Source organism: Cricetulus griseus, chromosome X, assembly GCF_003668045.3.
Source record: "Cricetulus griseus strain 17A/GY chromosome X, alternate assembly CriGri-PICRH-1.0, whole genome shotgun sequence".
NCBI lineage: Eukaryota > Metazoa > Chordata > Mammalia > Rodentia > Cricetidae > Cricetulus > Cricetulus griseus.
In genome coordinates, this window is record NC_048604.1 from 20475744 (window position 1) to 20490281 (window position 14538).

General features: G+C 39.9%; 1 protein-coding gene across 11 annotated transcripts in view; it reads left to right on the forward strand.

Annotated features, from left to right (window-relative positions):
• The window catches only part of Enox2 (ecto-NOX disulfide-thiol exchanger 2), a 260352-nt gene that overhangs the window by 197000 nt on the left and 48814 nt on the right, over positions 1 to 14538 (forward strand). For all 11 annotated transcript variants that reach the window (XM_035450053.1, XM_027433459.2, XM_035450051.1 and 8 more), the window contains one exon: positions 7243 to 7398. In XM_035450053.1, coding sequence (XP_035305944.1) covers positions 7243 to 7398 — 156 coding nt within the window. The remainder of the gene's footprint in view (positions 1 to 7242; positions 7399 to 14538) is intronic.

Sequence of the window (14538 nt, forward strand, 5' to 3'; positions counted from 1 at the left end):
CCCTTATGAACTACGTTAATCACATATCACTTAGATTCTCTGTTATTTTTCCCACATGTCTTTTCTTGGTAAATTCATAAGTTAGCAATCTTAAGCATATGTATTATATATATATAATTTTTATTCATCCCTAAAGTCCAGAAATTTAAGAACTGTGGATAGAGTAGGAAATGTTCTCATTAATTCTCAAAAGGTGTGCACAACATCCCTGATTGAGAGTTGAAAGCACAATTTATAAACCATCAAAATTTCTAGAAAGGAAGCCCACAGTGTAAATTAATTGGAAGGCCTAGAGGGAAGATGGCTGGAAGGGTAGATGTTTATAAAACCTTGAACTGCAAGAATGAAGTTCCATAACAGGGTATGTGGGACCAAAGCTAAGATGCAGGAATGGACAGATTGCTCAGTGAGTGTGGTGATTTGGATAAGTATGGCCACCGTAGACTCATGTATTTGAATGATTGGCCCTTAGTGAGTGGCACTTTTGGGAGGTGTGCCCTTGTTGAAGTAGGTGTGGCCTTGTTGGAGGAAGTGCATCACTGTAGGGGCAGGCTTTGAGGAGAGTCTCATATATGCGAATGCTATGCCCTTCTATGCTATTTCCTTCTGCTACCTGTGGACCAAGATGTAGAAATCTCAACTCCTTCTCCAGCACCATGTCTGCCTGCATGCTGCCATGCTTCCTGCCATGACAATAATGGACTAAACTCTGAAACTGTAAGCCAACCCCAATTAAATACTTTCCTTTATAAGAGTTGTCATGCTCATAGTGTCTCTTCATAGCATTAGAAACCCTAACTAAGACAGTGAGTAAAGGCACATAATCCTAGTAATCTGAGTTCAATACTTAGAGCCCATGTACAAGTGGAAGGAGAGACTTGACTCCACAAAGTTGTTCTCTGACTTTATTACATGCACCCTGGTATGCCTGCACACATGTGTACAATTGCACACACACACACACACACACACACACACACAGGGAGAGAGAGAGAGAGAGAGAGAGAGAGAGAGAGAGAGAGAGAGAGAGAGAGAGAGAGAGAGTTTTGTTTTTTTTGTCCCTCACTGTTAGCATCGCATTATCCTACTTCATTGGCTGAAATAGATGTCCAGTGATCTACAAATGTATGGTAGGTGCTGCTGGAATTTTGTATACATTAAGCAAAACTTTGGGGAAAGTGTACTTCTAAGAGGTCTAATAATTAGTCAGAATCATCTTTCAATTTAGCTAGGCTGCCCTTAGAAATTTAATTCTTTCTTCCTATTGGCTACCTGTGAAATCTTCCAAAGAATTTGTATAGAGACGAGGGAGTCAGGACTGGGGTCAGAAAATATCAACTACTAAGCCTAGTCCTAAGAGTGTCAGCCGCCCTCCTTTATACCAATAGGCTCTTGAACAGAGCAATAGAGCAGTAACAAAAGTTGCCTTGTAGGCTCCCAAACATGATTACAATAATCTGAAACAATTCAGTGTCAATTTAATTCAAGTGTTTGATGCCTTGCTAGTTTTGTCCTTTAAAAATAAATAACTCTATTAACCTATCATGCCCCCACAACAACCAGACTGGATACTTTCCTTGTCTCTTTGGAGTGGGAGTGTAGAAAATGCTTAACATGGTGCCGAAAACATAAAGAACCGTGGTAATGATAATAATTAATGATAGTTTTCTGTTTGCATGGTTGTTTCCAAACTAGAGTATGATTTTGCCTTATTCATTTCAGCAATGCTTGGCCCAAGAGCTGACACAAAAATGTAGACTGAATGTAAGACAAATTAGAGAGACCGCTTCCCTTTAGGGAATGGAGATAGGACTTAAGCACTGTCAGAGTATTGTTGAATGATGTTAAAGTGTTGCTGACATTATGATAAATCTGTATTGGGAGCACTCCTTTCATGTTTATTTCCTTTACAAAGTTAAGGTATTGGGGTGGAATAATTTGTTCCTCAAATTGACAGCTGTCTGGTGCCATGGCTCCTTTGAGCAAAGAACTGCCAACAGAGCAGCCAGACAAACTACCCTCATATCAACACTAGCTGCTTCATACAATTCATGGACACCTTGAAGAAACTACATGACAACCATAGATGCTTGCTACTTAAGAACAACTCTGGTCCAGAGAGGAATATCCCTACCATGCCTGTTTTAAACAGCCTACAGTAGACTGTTTTCCACCCAAGAAGGAAGAGGCACACTTTCCATAGATGCCCAGCAGAAGGCCTGTGAGTGGTATAAACACATTCATTAATTTGAATGAGGGACTTCTGTGATTAGGATAACCATGGTTCCACATTCGCCTAATTGCTAGTGCCACTATTGGCTCAAGCACAGCCCTTCATTTCCATGAAAATGTATCTTAGTTGGTGCAAACTTCCATGACACATCCCCTTTCCAGTTATATAAATGGATTGTTTGAGTTACTTTTATAGTAAGCCTAGAGACACCCTCCTATGCTGTTCCACAGTGTTGTAGCATTAATCCCTATAAAGGTTTCCCTTGAGTGGTGTTTTCTTGATGCAATAATTTTCGTCAGTAGTAAAAGCAAACTGCTGGTAACACAAAGAGAAGATGATAGGACAGCAGCAGTAACAGCAATGCGAGAGCAACTGAAGAGTTCTGGAGAGTGATGAAAGCAGAAACTATAGAGAACAGAGACATCAAAGAAAAGCCAACGATGAGAACCTAAGGGCTCTGATCATTAGAAGAGTGCCAGAGAGCTACCAATCTTTAAGGGCTAAGGGCTTTGGATACCCCAGATTCAAAAGCTTTGTACATGCCACTATCAAAGCCTGAAGATCCCAACTCTCTTGACCACAGAGTTATAACAGTTGTCACTAGAGACCTGTGGGTCCGAGTACCTGAGATCTGTGTGAGAGCTTTAAAACCAGAAGGTTCTGTCTGATTCTGCTATCTGATGTCACCCCCACCCGGTGCTGCTGTTTAGAGGCACTGGTGGCTAAAGCTCAGAGCAGTAAGTCTTCAACTTATGGCTAGAACCATAAGTGTATAGTTTCTAAAGCCTGTATCAATGGGTCCTAACACTCAGTGATTATATCTCTAAAACTTGGTTTTCCACTCCAGCCCCTAGACTTTGGGTCTCAACGGCTCAGAACTGCCAGCCAAAAAATTTTCTCCTCACTTACCCACAGTTTCTATACTGGTAGAGCAAAGGACCCCAGCCAGCTGATAGGTAATAGATTAACAGCTGGACAATTAGATAACAGCATAGACCTGACTCTTGTGTCCATTCCCACTCACTGGCCCAGACATCTACAAAGCATCACATAATATTACCATTTTGGGGCAATAAAAGTTGCTAAGTAGCTGGAAAGCATAAGTCTACACTGAAAAATTACTTGAAAATATGGTAGATCTACAACTCTTACTCTAAGCAGAAAGCTTGCCCAACTAAGAATTGGCAGAATTTCTAAGGGGGGGGGGGACTTTGAAAGTTACATGACTCAAAAGGAGGTATACAAACCAATACTCTTCTACCCAGCAGTGACTGTGCCAAGAGTCAAGAAGGCTTTTGGAAATGGGTGGCAAAAGAAGAAATAATAAAAGCAAAACCAAACAGAGAAATTTTTGTCCAATGAACTTTGGAAGAATACCTTGACCTTTTGACAGTCATTGTGTATGATTTCAAATCTCTTTCAGGTATTGAAATTGTGAATAATAGATGGCAATAATACATATGTTGGCAGTATTCCTCAATCCAGGCTAGGAGCCAGGAAAGGGGAAGGAATTTCTTTTCTATTCTACTCCCAGTATGTTTTAAATTTCACTTTGATTTTTCAAATTCTGTAATACTTATATAAAGGCCCAGATCTCTTTGCTTTTCCTCGGTGGCATTAAAAATCTAGGTCTATTTTGTGTTTAATGGTTAAATATAAACAAAAGAATAATTAATGGGATGAGAGCCTTTGAAATGCCATGAACAACTGCCCTCTAGTGAGCCCTCTTGGGCAGTTTAGCCTGTGGAACTCTTGACATGTTGAACTAAAGGGAGGTTATCTATTCTGTCTTTAGCCATATGTCATGAATACATTTGCTTTTAAATGAATTTATAAAATATTAATGTAATCCTACCAAACTACAGAGTGGTGACTACATCAGTCAGGAGTTGTATTATCGTATATATTTGTTTGTCTCCTATTAGTAGACAGTACATGAAGACAGGCATTTCCTTCTCAGTGGAAGCAGCAGAACTTGTTTAATGAAATGTTTCTGTAATTTGTGGTAAGGTAGAGTTGTGAGTGACAGAGCTATATGAATAACAATGAGGAGGCAGGCAAAACAATAAAAGGAAGACAAACACTTCGATAGCAGGGGAAAATAGGTGGAATTGTTTAGGTGGCATACAGTCTAATCTGATCTTTCCCTGAAGAAAATTAACAGTTTGTAAATAGGTGAGAATGTTAACAATTTCTTCAAAATCTTCTGCATGAGGAATCAAATTTTCCAAACACACAAATGGTACTCTGAATCAGGGTGTTCTTATCCTACTGCACAGCAAGACAGAGAGTCAGGGACCTTAAGTTCTCCAAGATGAAAAGGAAAACTAGACACCCTCTCCGGCCCCTGCATAGAGGCTACCATAGAGAAGGCTTGTCCTAAGTTTGTGGATTGCAACAGTTAATGTCTGAGGTAGTGAGTTTATCACTATGTGTTTCACAACTGCACAGAAGAAAGAAGACTAATGAGGACTGTCATTCAAGAGGTCTTCATACCTGATTTCATTGTCTGAGCTGAATTTTATTTTGTGCCCCTGTGTTTACCCAAAAAAAGGAAATGTAAACATAACGATATTAAGAAACTTTCCTCAAGGTCACATACTATTGAGTGCAAAAGAATGAAGCTATGATATCCTCAGGAGAGAGAGGGTATGGATAGTGTGCTTGCATGTTGGATGGGATAACCTGTGAGGGTTGAATGTAAGTGTTTTCATAAAGTAAAAGAGCTCATGGGAGAACCCTTTTCTTCCTAAACCTGTCTAGGATGTTAGCACCTCAGGAAGACAGACATTAGAAGATGGAGACGGCCTAGCTTGCTTGCGTTATCTTTGCAGAAGGGATGTCCATGTAATATTCACTTGCCCATGTGCCCAGATACAGGCTTCCTTCAATACTTGGCATAGTAGGACTAAGGTTCTGCTCCTGTTGGAACCACAGAGTCCCTCTGCTATTTATATCTGCCTCCTCTGGTATCTTAGAGAACCACCCAGCAACCTCAGGACCACCTTAAAGACATCCTTGCAAGCATTATTCCACTGAGCTTTGTGGCTAGTATGATGAAGACTTTGGAAGTAGGGGTCACTACTACTAATGCAACTACCCCTTCTTCACCAGAACAGCCCTTTACAATGTTTCTTTGATTGCATTACACTGTATGTATATCTCTAATGATATAAGTATGGCAAATGGGAAGTCAAAGAAACTTGGTGAAGCCCCTTCTCTCAATTACAATGTCATCGGGACTACTTTTAGATTCAAATGAAGCCCTTTCTCTGAGCCTGTACTTCACTGGGGAGCACTCCTGGCTTTCTTGCTATCTTCTAAGTCTCTCTCTAGTTCTGAACACTGGCTAGAAAGTCAGTGCCATATGATCTGGTACCAAGTCCAGAGCAGTACCTGTTTATTCTACCCACCAGAAGCACCTTTCCTGAAACTTGTAAACCCCCTTCCATGTCAGGGACTGATCAGACAGTGTACCTGAGTGCGGAGTCCCAATTTCACTCTAGACCCCTATGGGTCCCAGTTTCTATTTATCCCATTTAGGGTACTCTCCCACCCTGTACCCCATATATGGAATCAACTAGATGCCTCCTCTGGAAGCTTCAGGACATATGCCTATGGAATCCTTCTAGAGTCTTCGTTCCAGGAGAATGGTCTGACAAATCATGCCAGTCAGTGCCTGAAGTTGTATGTTTTTGCAAGGTATCACATGAGATTGTGCCATCAGAATGATGTTGGTTTGGGATGAGTCAATTTGTAGACATATATATACCTCACAAAAATTGTTTGGGTGCTGTCTTAGTTAGGGTTTCTATTGCTGTGACGAAACACTGTGATCAAAAAGCAAGTTGGGGAGGAAAGGTTTATTTGGCTTATACTTCAGCATTGCTGTTCATTATTGGAGGCAAGTCAGGACAAGAACTCGAACAGGGCGGGATCCTGGAGGCAGGAGCTGATGCAGAGGCCATAGAGGAGTGCTGCTTACTGGCTTGCTTCCCATGGTTTGCTCACCCTGCTTCCTTACAGAAGCCCAGGGATGACACCAACCACCATGGGCTCTAACATCCCCCATTGATCACTAAATGAGGAAATGCCTTGCAGCTGGATCTCATGGAGGCATTTCCTCAGCTGAGGCTCCTTCCTCCAATGACTCCAGATTGTGTCGAGTTGATACACAAAACCAGCCAGTACAGGTACCATCATACTTCCTAGAGTCACGTCTCTTGGTGAAACAAAAAGCAATGTAACATAAAATAAAATTCAGTGGCAAAAAGTTTAAACAGATTTTAGACACAGAATTAAGAATGCGCCAGAATAATCTACAAAGGACTCTTCGAGTATATAAGTCTTATGCCTTGCACCACAGGGAGAAAGAACTCAGAGAGTGTCAGACAATTCCAGCCAGGGCAGAGAACATGAACAAAGACAGACACAGTAGTTGTTTGTTGAGCCACTTTGTGTTGTGTGTTCTGCTAAGCACATTTCATTCTTCATTCTATTTGCTCAAAGCTCCCTGGAAGGGAGGAGATATAAACCACATTGCTGCTGAGGAAATGGAAGTTCATATTGCTAAGCAAATGACAGAAAGGAGAACCTAAGTCTCCCTGATCCCCAAAAGTATATACTGTTACCACAATCCTGTGAAAAGATACAAGGGACAACAAGAAGCCTTGTCAGAATGGAGCCAGAGATGTGTACTGGAATCTAATGGAGATGTGGTCCTTAGAAAAGGCAGAGCAATATTATAGAAAATAATGAATACCCAACAGACATGTTAAAAACAGTTACATAGGTTGGGGTCAAACAAAGCAATACCTACATCGGGAAAGAAAAGTGCATAACATATGATAATTAGGACTGAGGACGTTAATCACGAAGAGGCATTTGTTTGTTTTGCCTTTGTCTTACAAAGACCTTTTGATTTACTATTTCTAACATAACATTCTGTCTCCAATTTGACCTTGCCTGCTATCATTTATTGTCTTTTTCTTCTTTATCTCCTTTTTCAGAGTTTGATCCTGCCCTTGGAATGATGACTGGAATACCACCAATAACTCCAATGATGCCTGGTTTGGGAATAGTACCTCCACCAATTCCTCCAGATATGCCTGTAGTAAAAGAGATCATACACTGCAAAAGCTGCACTCTCTTCCCTCCCAACCCAAGTACTAGCCTGGTTTTTCTTTTTGGTGCTGTTGTTTTGTCTCTTTAAGCCACGGTGTTTTTTTTTTTTTAAGAGTTTCTTCCTTTTCAAAAGAATACCTAAGGGTTTCATGGGTGTAGACACTGAAGGTTCACTTAGAAAAGAGAAATGGAAAGTTGTTCTCTTACTAGGAAAAGGATGGATTTTATGGACAAATAGTAGATGTGTGCTGGTTGCAGTATAAGTGGTGCAATGTGCCTAATGCCTTTTGACAGGGAATTCAAGTGCATTAGTACAAAGGAGGCACCCAACACAGATTGTTCCAAACGATCATTTGTAGTTTTTTTTTTTTCTTTTTATTACTGATCCACATACTAGTGATGGCAGAGACTGAGCATGGTGTGAGCCTGCCTGAAGCCCTTGCTTGTGAGAATATATATTTGGTGCTAAGAAGCCTCCATTGCTACCAGCTAGTCATACATCATTCCACCGACTGTTGCTCTTTATGTGCTACAATATACAGGGAGGCAAAATTCAGTTCCTTGGAAGGGCAAAGAGGAATGTTGAAACTAAGTCAGACTACTTGTAGCCATGCAGTCATGCAACCCATATAGAAATGATCTAGAGAATCCAGCTTGCTAGTAAATAATAGGCTTCTCTTAAGACTTACTTTAACATGGTGTGTCAAGGGTGCTACTGCTGTGGCACTCATATTAGAGTTGTTGGTTTCAAACTCCGTCTGGCTGTTTAGACCATACATCAAATGAACTTGCCTCATCAAGATGAATAGGAACCCTTAACATGTGTCGTCAGACAAATATTTCATCCTCTACCGTAAATAGGAATCAGCTCATCATGAATCACAAGCTGCCGGGGACCCAGATTCTATTTAGTGTGACTTGCACAAAACTGAGAGGGTTTTAGAATCAGTCAGAGTTGACTTGACAGGTCCTCTTGGCCACTTTTGCAAGTGAAAAATTATCTTAGTGCCTTCTGGACTTTAACTGAGTTGTTAACAGGGTACATCTTTTCAGACCACTAAGAAACCTAGGAGGACAGCATCTAAGATGACTGTATTTAGGAAAGAGTATTTGTTCCAAAGAGAACTGGAGAATAAGGAAGAAAATAGCCTTTTGTAGCCCTTTCTTGACAACTCACATGGCCATCCTGGATTTTCGTTTTATGCATAGCTGGACAAGCATGCCATTAAACCTATCACTTACTCTTAGTTCCACTGTCCCGACACGTGTGATGGTCCCTTTCCCCCTTTCTTCTAGCATTTTGTGTTCAGATTAGAGAAAGGTATACATACCCCATAGTTCTTTTATCATGTAAAAACAACCCCTGAATTGCCAGTGTCGAAACTGAAAAGGTAGTCCTGCTGATTTAATCATTCATGTATTGTGTGAGCAGCCTGTGCTAGATTTTCATTATTTTAGTCAAGTCTAAGCTAACAGGACCACTTATAACCTGTAGTGTCCAGGGTGGATACAATAGATGTTCAGCTTAAGGGCCCAGTTTCTAAGTCTCCAAAGAATAGCACAAGTGTCCTGTTTTTTTTTTTTTCTTTATTTTATCATATACACCACATTATTAATCAGTCTTTGGTTTTGGTTTTGGTTTTGGTTTTGGTTTTGGTTTTTAGACACAGGATTCCTCTGTGGCTTTGGAGACTGTCCTGGAACTAGCTCTTGTAGACCAGGCTGGTCTCGAACTCACAGAGATCTGCCTGCCTCTGCCTCCCGAGTGCTGGGATTAAAGGCTTGAGCCACCAATGCCTGGCTGTTAAGCAGTCTTTTGAATGCATGTCAAAACATGTCTTAAAGAGATTGTAACTTCTTATTCTTTAGTAAAGGAAATAAGTAAATTTCTCCAACACATTTTTATCTTTCTGTTCCTGCAAACTTGATTTCCCTTCTCTGAGTTGGAAGGGCTAGAGAGTAAGAAGGCAGCGTTTGCCCAATGGCCCAATCATTTAGCTCTTGTCTTTGTACTAAGGAAGGCTGACAGGGCAATTAATGCCAGTAACTGAGTGGCTTCTGGGAATGAATCTGCTTTAGAATTAAATTCCAAATAACACTCCTGTGAAGCTTAAATCAGGCTGGTGTTTTATTTGCTTTGTAGAAATGGATTTTGTTTAAAAGGAGGTACTTAGATTAATTGTATACAGAAACACCTAGCTAAGGCAGCTGTCTCTTAATGCTTTGCTGAAACTGTGGCAATTGTGCAGTTTGTATTAATAGTGAGGACTTGTTTTTATAAAAGTAAGACAGGAAAGCAGGCAGTTGATATGGTGTGAACCCCTTATCATCTCTAGGGCCAACCAAACCTAATGTATTATAAGGCCTTGATTAAAAGTCCCACTGTGTACTCCTGCCAGTATTTAGTATATTCTCGTATACTCAGGGGCCTCTGACTCCAAAGGCTCTCTCAGCACTAAGATCCTATTATTCAGAGATAATCTCAGTGTCTTTAGTCACCATCCAGACTGCTTCTAACTCTTGCTGCTTTATTAGCAAATAAAAATATTATTTCCTTCCCCTGTCCCACCAGACTATCCTTCTAAATGCTTGCTACATAAATAGAACTATGATATTATCCTAGGGCTCTCAATTCCTAGTCTAACTCAGTGGTTCTCAACCTTCCTAACGCTGCAACCCTTTAATACAGTTCCTCATGTTGTGGTGACCCCCAACTGTAAAATTATTTTTTGTTACTACTTCATAACTGTGATTTTGCTAGTTTATGATTCAAAACATAGATATGTGTTCTCTGATGGTCTTAGATGACCCCTGTGAAAGGATGGTTTGACCCCTAAAGGGGGCATGAACTACAGGTTGAGAACCACTGGTCTAACTCCTGACCTCAGAAACCCTTCCCTACTTTGCTTCATTACTGTATTCAATCCATCTTTTCTACTTGCAGCATGCTGACTCTTTAATCAGGTTCAAGTGCCTCCTGACCTCACACCCTATTCACTCCCGCCCAGCTCCAAATGTTCTCTTCCAGAGTACTTTAGCGTGGGAGGTACTGAAATCAAATCTAGACACTAAATCCAGTGGAAGCACTGGGTTTTTATTCCTTCATCGCTCTGCTGTATTTAATACTATTAACCCACTTATCCTTCTTGAAAGCTTAACTGATTAGAAGGAATAAGAATGACTCACATCAACCAGAGATAGAAATCAAAAATAAATGTTAAAATGCAACATGATGAGGAACCCTAGCATTTCGAAAGTAAAAAAGAAAAAGGGGGTTCTAGGTTCTGTGGGTAACATGCTTGTCATGCAAGCCTGGGGACCTTAGTTCAGATCACCAGAACCACATAAAAGCTAGGTGTTATATGACCTGCACATATCTCCAGCACTGGGAAACAGGCAGGAGATCCCAGAGGTTTGCTGGCCAACCAGTGTAGCCAATCAAGGAGCTTCAGTTTCGGTGAAACTTCTGTCTCCAAAAAAAGACAGACATTGATAGAGGAGCCTGAACCTCTAAACCACGCTACCTAGAGTCTCAGTTTCTGTACTGTAAACTAAGGATGCTGTGTTAGATTAGCCTAAATACCTCTAGCTTCACTCGGCTATAAAACTATGGGTGCTGCATTTAGAAAAGCTACCACTGTAAATATTTCTCTAGATAAAAGTCCTCAAAATGTACTAGAAAATCAAAAGAGGCTTGGCTTGTAATAATTTGCTGGAGCATGTAGAATACCTTAACAGGTAAGTATTTGGTCTCAGAAATAACCCAGGCCTTGTTTCATAGCTCAGTTTTCCACCTCTTTTTAGCCATGAGGTTGGTAAGTAACTGAACCTCTCTCATCTAGAGTGGGCAGCAGAAGACCTAATGTCAAACTTCAATAGAACTTACTAAAACGGAGAAGACCAAGCACTGCGCTCCTATTCCTAGGACTTGAAGTATAGCAAAAAGATAGCTGACTACAGCACACATACTTTTTCCACCATATAGGTATCAAAGAGTTACTGTTTCTCAATTAGTGGTTTTCTCCGATGAGAGAATAGAGAAATACCATCTCTCTAGGGAAGTCAGTTTTTTTTTTCAAGATTTTTCACTTCCACTGTAACACCTTCGGTATGGACAGGTTACATTTTGAATCTATTGGAAGTAACAGTGAATAAAGGATGGATGATAAAATGTCATCTGCTGCCTGTGTGCAGACACATGTGAAAACACCCAGGAACCAGAAAGGGCAAAATTTGTTCGTTTTACCGTATCAAAAGAGACAGAACCCATTTTGCCTCTGAAGGCTGGACTCTATAAAGAGAATTAAAATAAATGAGTAAATTGGGCATTAATAGCAATTTTCCAGCCTTCTGATTGTTTCCAATTAGCTGGGATTACATTAAAAATGCATCTGACCTCTACTGATTGTCTGTAAGGCCTTCGTTCTTGAGCTGTCTAATAAAATCTACTCTCAGACTTTGCATTGTATGCATTCTGACAAACCAACTGAGTGTTCTTTGATGCTCATCGGAAAAGCAGGATGTTATGCAAATTGTGTTTGGGTCCTTTGTGCTGCTCTCTGCCTCCCTTCTCAAAGACCAGCAATGGATTCTGATCCTAATACTGATAGTCTTAGCACACTCCCCAGAGTGGATGCTTGGATGTAATTAGAATTGCTAGGAGCTCCTCCTTTTCCATTACCAAAGACTAGTTATTTTTTCTTCCAGTTATCTTGCATCTTGACGTGAACTTTTCTTTGTCACCATCCTGAGTGGTGATTTAGGCATTACAGTGCCTAGCACATTACCTGATGAATAGGTAGAGTTTAAATTTGTTCTCCTGCAGGGTTCTCATTGCTATGCAGTGATCACTATATCTCATTGGGATTAGAAAATCGGGACTAGACAACAAAGCCATTGAACTGTTAATTAAAGAAGAGATGCCATCCATTAATGAAGACAGTACAGCCTTTTCCTTGCTCACAGGCATACACTGAAATCTCAGCAAATGCTATCAAAGAGGTCTTCTAGATTTACTTTAGGAAAATAGATACATCCCTGGCATTCTTAACATTATTCTTAGTGAATTTTATGCTCTATTACTTAGCAGAAGCCACCACAAAAGAATTATAGCGTCTTCATAATGGCTTCATCACAAAATGTTAAGCCCCACAAATTTAGTCAAGGGATGGATGTTTGCATTCTGGGTATTATATGTAACTTCCAGAATAAGCACATATTCCTTAGTCTGTCAGTAGACATAAACTAAATTCAAGTCATGTCATGAAGGTGATTTTTGCTTCATAAAAGTATTATTTACCATGCAGCTCCTTTAAAAATAAGTTCCAGAAGCTTTTTTATTCTAAAATAGGACATTATTCTAAAGCTTTTTGTTTGAAAACAGCTCTATCTAAACAGATAGTCTTGAAAATTCATTACTTGTGTATACAGTGGCTGGGTTGTATTCTGTGGTCAAAGCTGCATGCATTGTCACAACCATAAATCCTCAAGCTCAGATTTATCTGGATAAATCAAGAGAGTTTGTATTTCACAGGTCCAGGCCTTCACTAATACTGTACTCCAGACTTGTGGTAAAGTAGTAAAAAGCCCCAGAATGGGAATTTGGAGACCTGGGTACTATAGTAAATGTTAACATTGTTATGACTACTCTTTATTAGGAGGCTAAGAAGTGCTAAGGTTTGTACAGCATCTAATATGGCCAACATAGTATCAATAGTCTTACAAAAAAAAAAAAGTGTAAGGTAAGGGATGGTATCCCTAGTTAGAAGATTGAAAACGAGAGTTTTCACAGGTTGTGCAACTTCTCCATGGTCACACAGACATTGAGTAAGATTTAAATGTGGGATTTTCCTATTCCAAGTTTATGATGTCTTTATGTAATGTGATGTCCTTGAATGAGACACTTCATTCAGCCAAGAATTTTCCTCTGTAATATCAGAAGTTCAGAATACTCAGTGACTTTCAACCGTAACTACATACTAAGTCTGTCTGATAAGCTAACAACAACAAAAAACAAACAAGGCGAAAAAAAAGCACAGGCTACCCCCTGAACCAATTAAATCAGCCTTATTGGTGTGGGGGCAGGCATTATTTGCTTACCTCCCAAGTTGAATCTTTCATGCTACCAGAGTTAAGAATAACTGGAATCATGATGGTAAAACTATTTTCCAGTTGTTAAAAAGACTAAGTCTAAAGCAATTCTCAGCCCCTTTCTTCCATAATTGCTAAATGACAACCTCACTTAGTAGCCATAAGGAAGATAGTTCAGACTCCTTCTCACTCTAATAACATGTTCTCTTTCCCTCATATGAAACACACAAGCAAAAAAATAAAACAGTGCGTTCTTAAAAGTAGACTTCAAAAAGCAGCTTGTAAGTTCTCCCATTGTCCGTTTTAGCCACTAAGTAAGGGAGGAGAGTCATCATGAAAAATTTGGTCTTCTCAGCCACCCCAATAAGACAGGCAGCAGTAGCAAAGCAAGGTAAGTAGGGATACTGCTAACCAAGGAAGCTCCCAAATCAACCTTTGCGTAAGACTCAAGTAGAGGTTTCATCCTCATCTGTGAATGAGACTCGTTTATTTTCACAGGGGAGCTGTAATCCCTGATTGTTGAGCTTCCAAATCTTGAGCTGGGAGAATTGTTGAGAGCTGAATCAGAAGAATGGATTATACAAAATAAATCCTTGCAGACACAAACCAACTCTAGGAAGGAAAAAAAATCATGGCCAGGGTTTTGTTTTGTTGGGCTTTGAACTGTAGGATTTCACTTTTAAAAAAATGCTTTGACACATATAAAGAGTAACAAGGAGCTGACAGATCCAACAAACTTTAGATATACAATGAGTGGAAAGCACTTTTTAAGCAGAGGGAGAATCACCTCATTAGGGATGTTTTTAATGACTCTCTATGGCAAGATTTATCTCACTTTAGTTAATGGTTTTCCAGGCAAGCTTATAGTCTCTGCTGCCTTGTGCCCCTTTAAATGCTACAAGACTGGTTTGGGTCCTCACTACTCCAGCAAGAAATTAGACGGAATACTTATTTGTATTTATATTTAAAACTCCCTAAAATATAAAAAGAGATGCTTTGTACTCTAATTTGTTTAACCAAGCCATCCTACCAGCTATAAATGTTTTTGTATTCGCCTTGTAATTGTCAAATTAGTCATGAACCACTTCTTT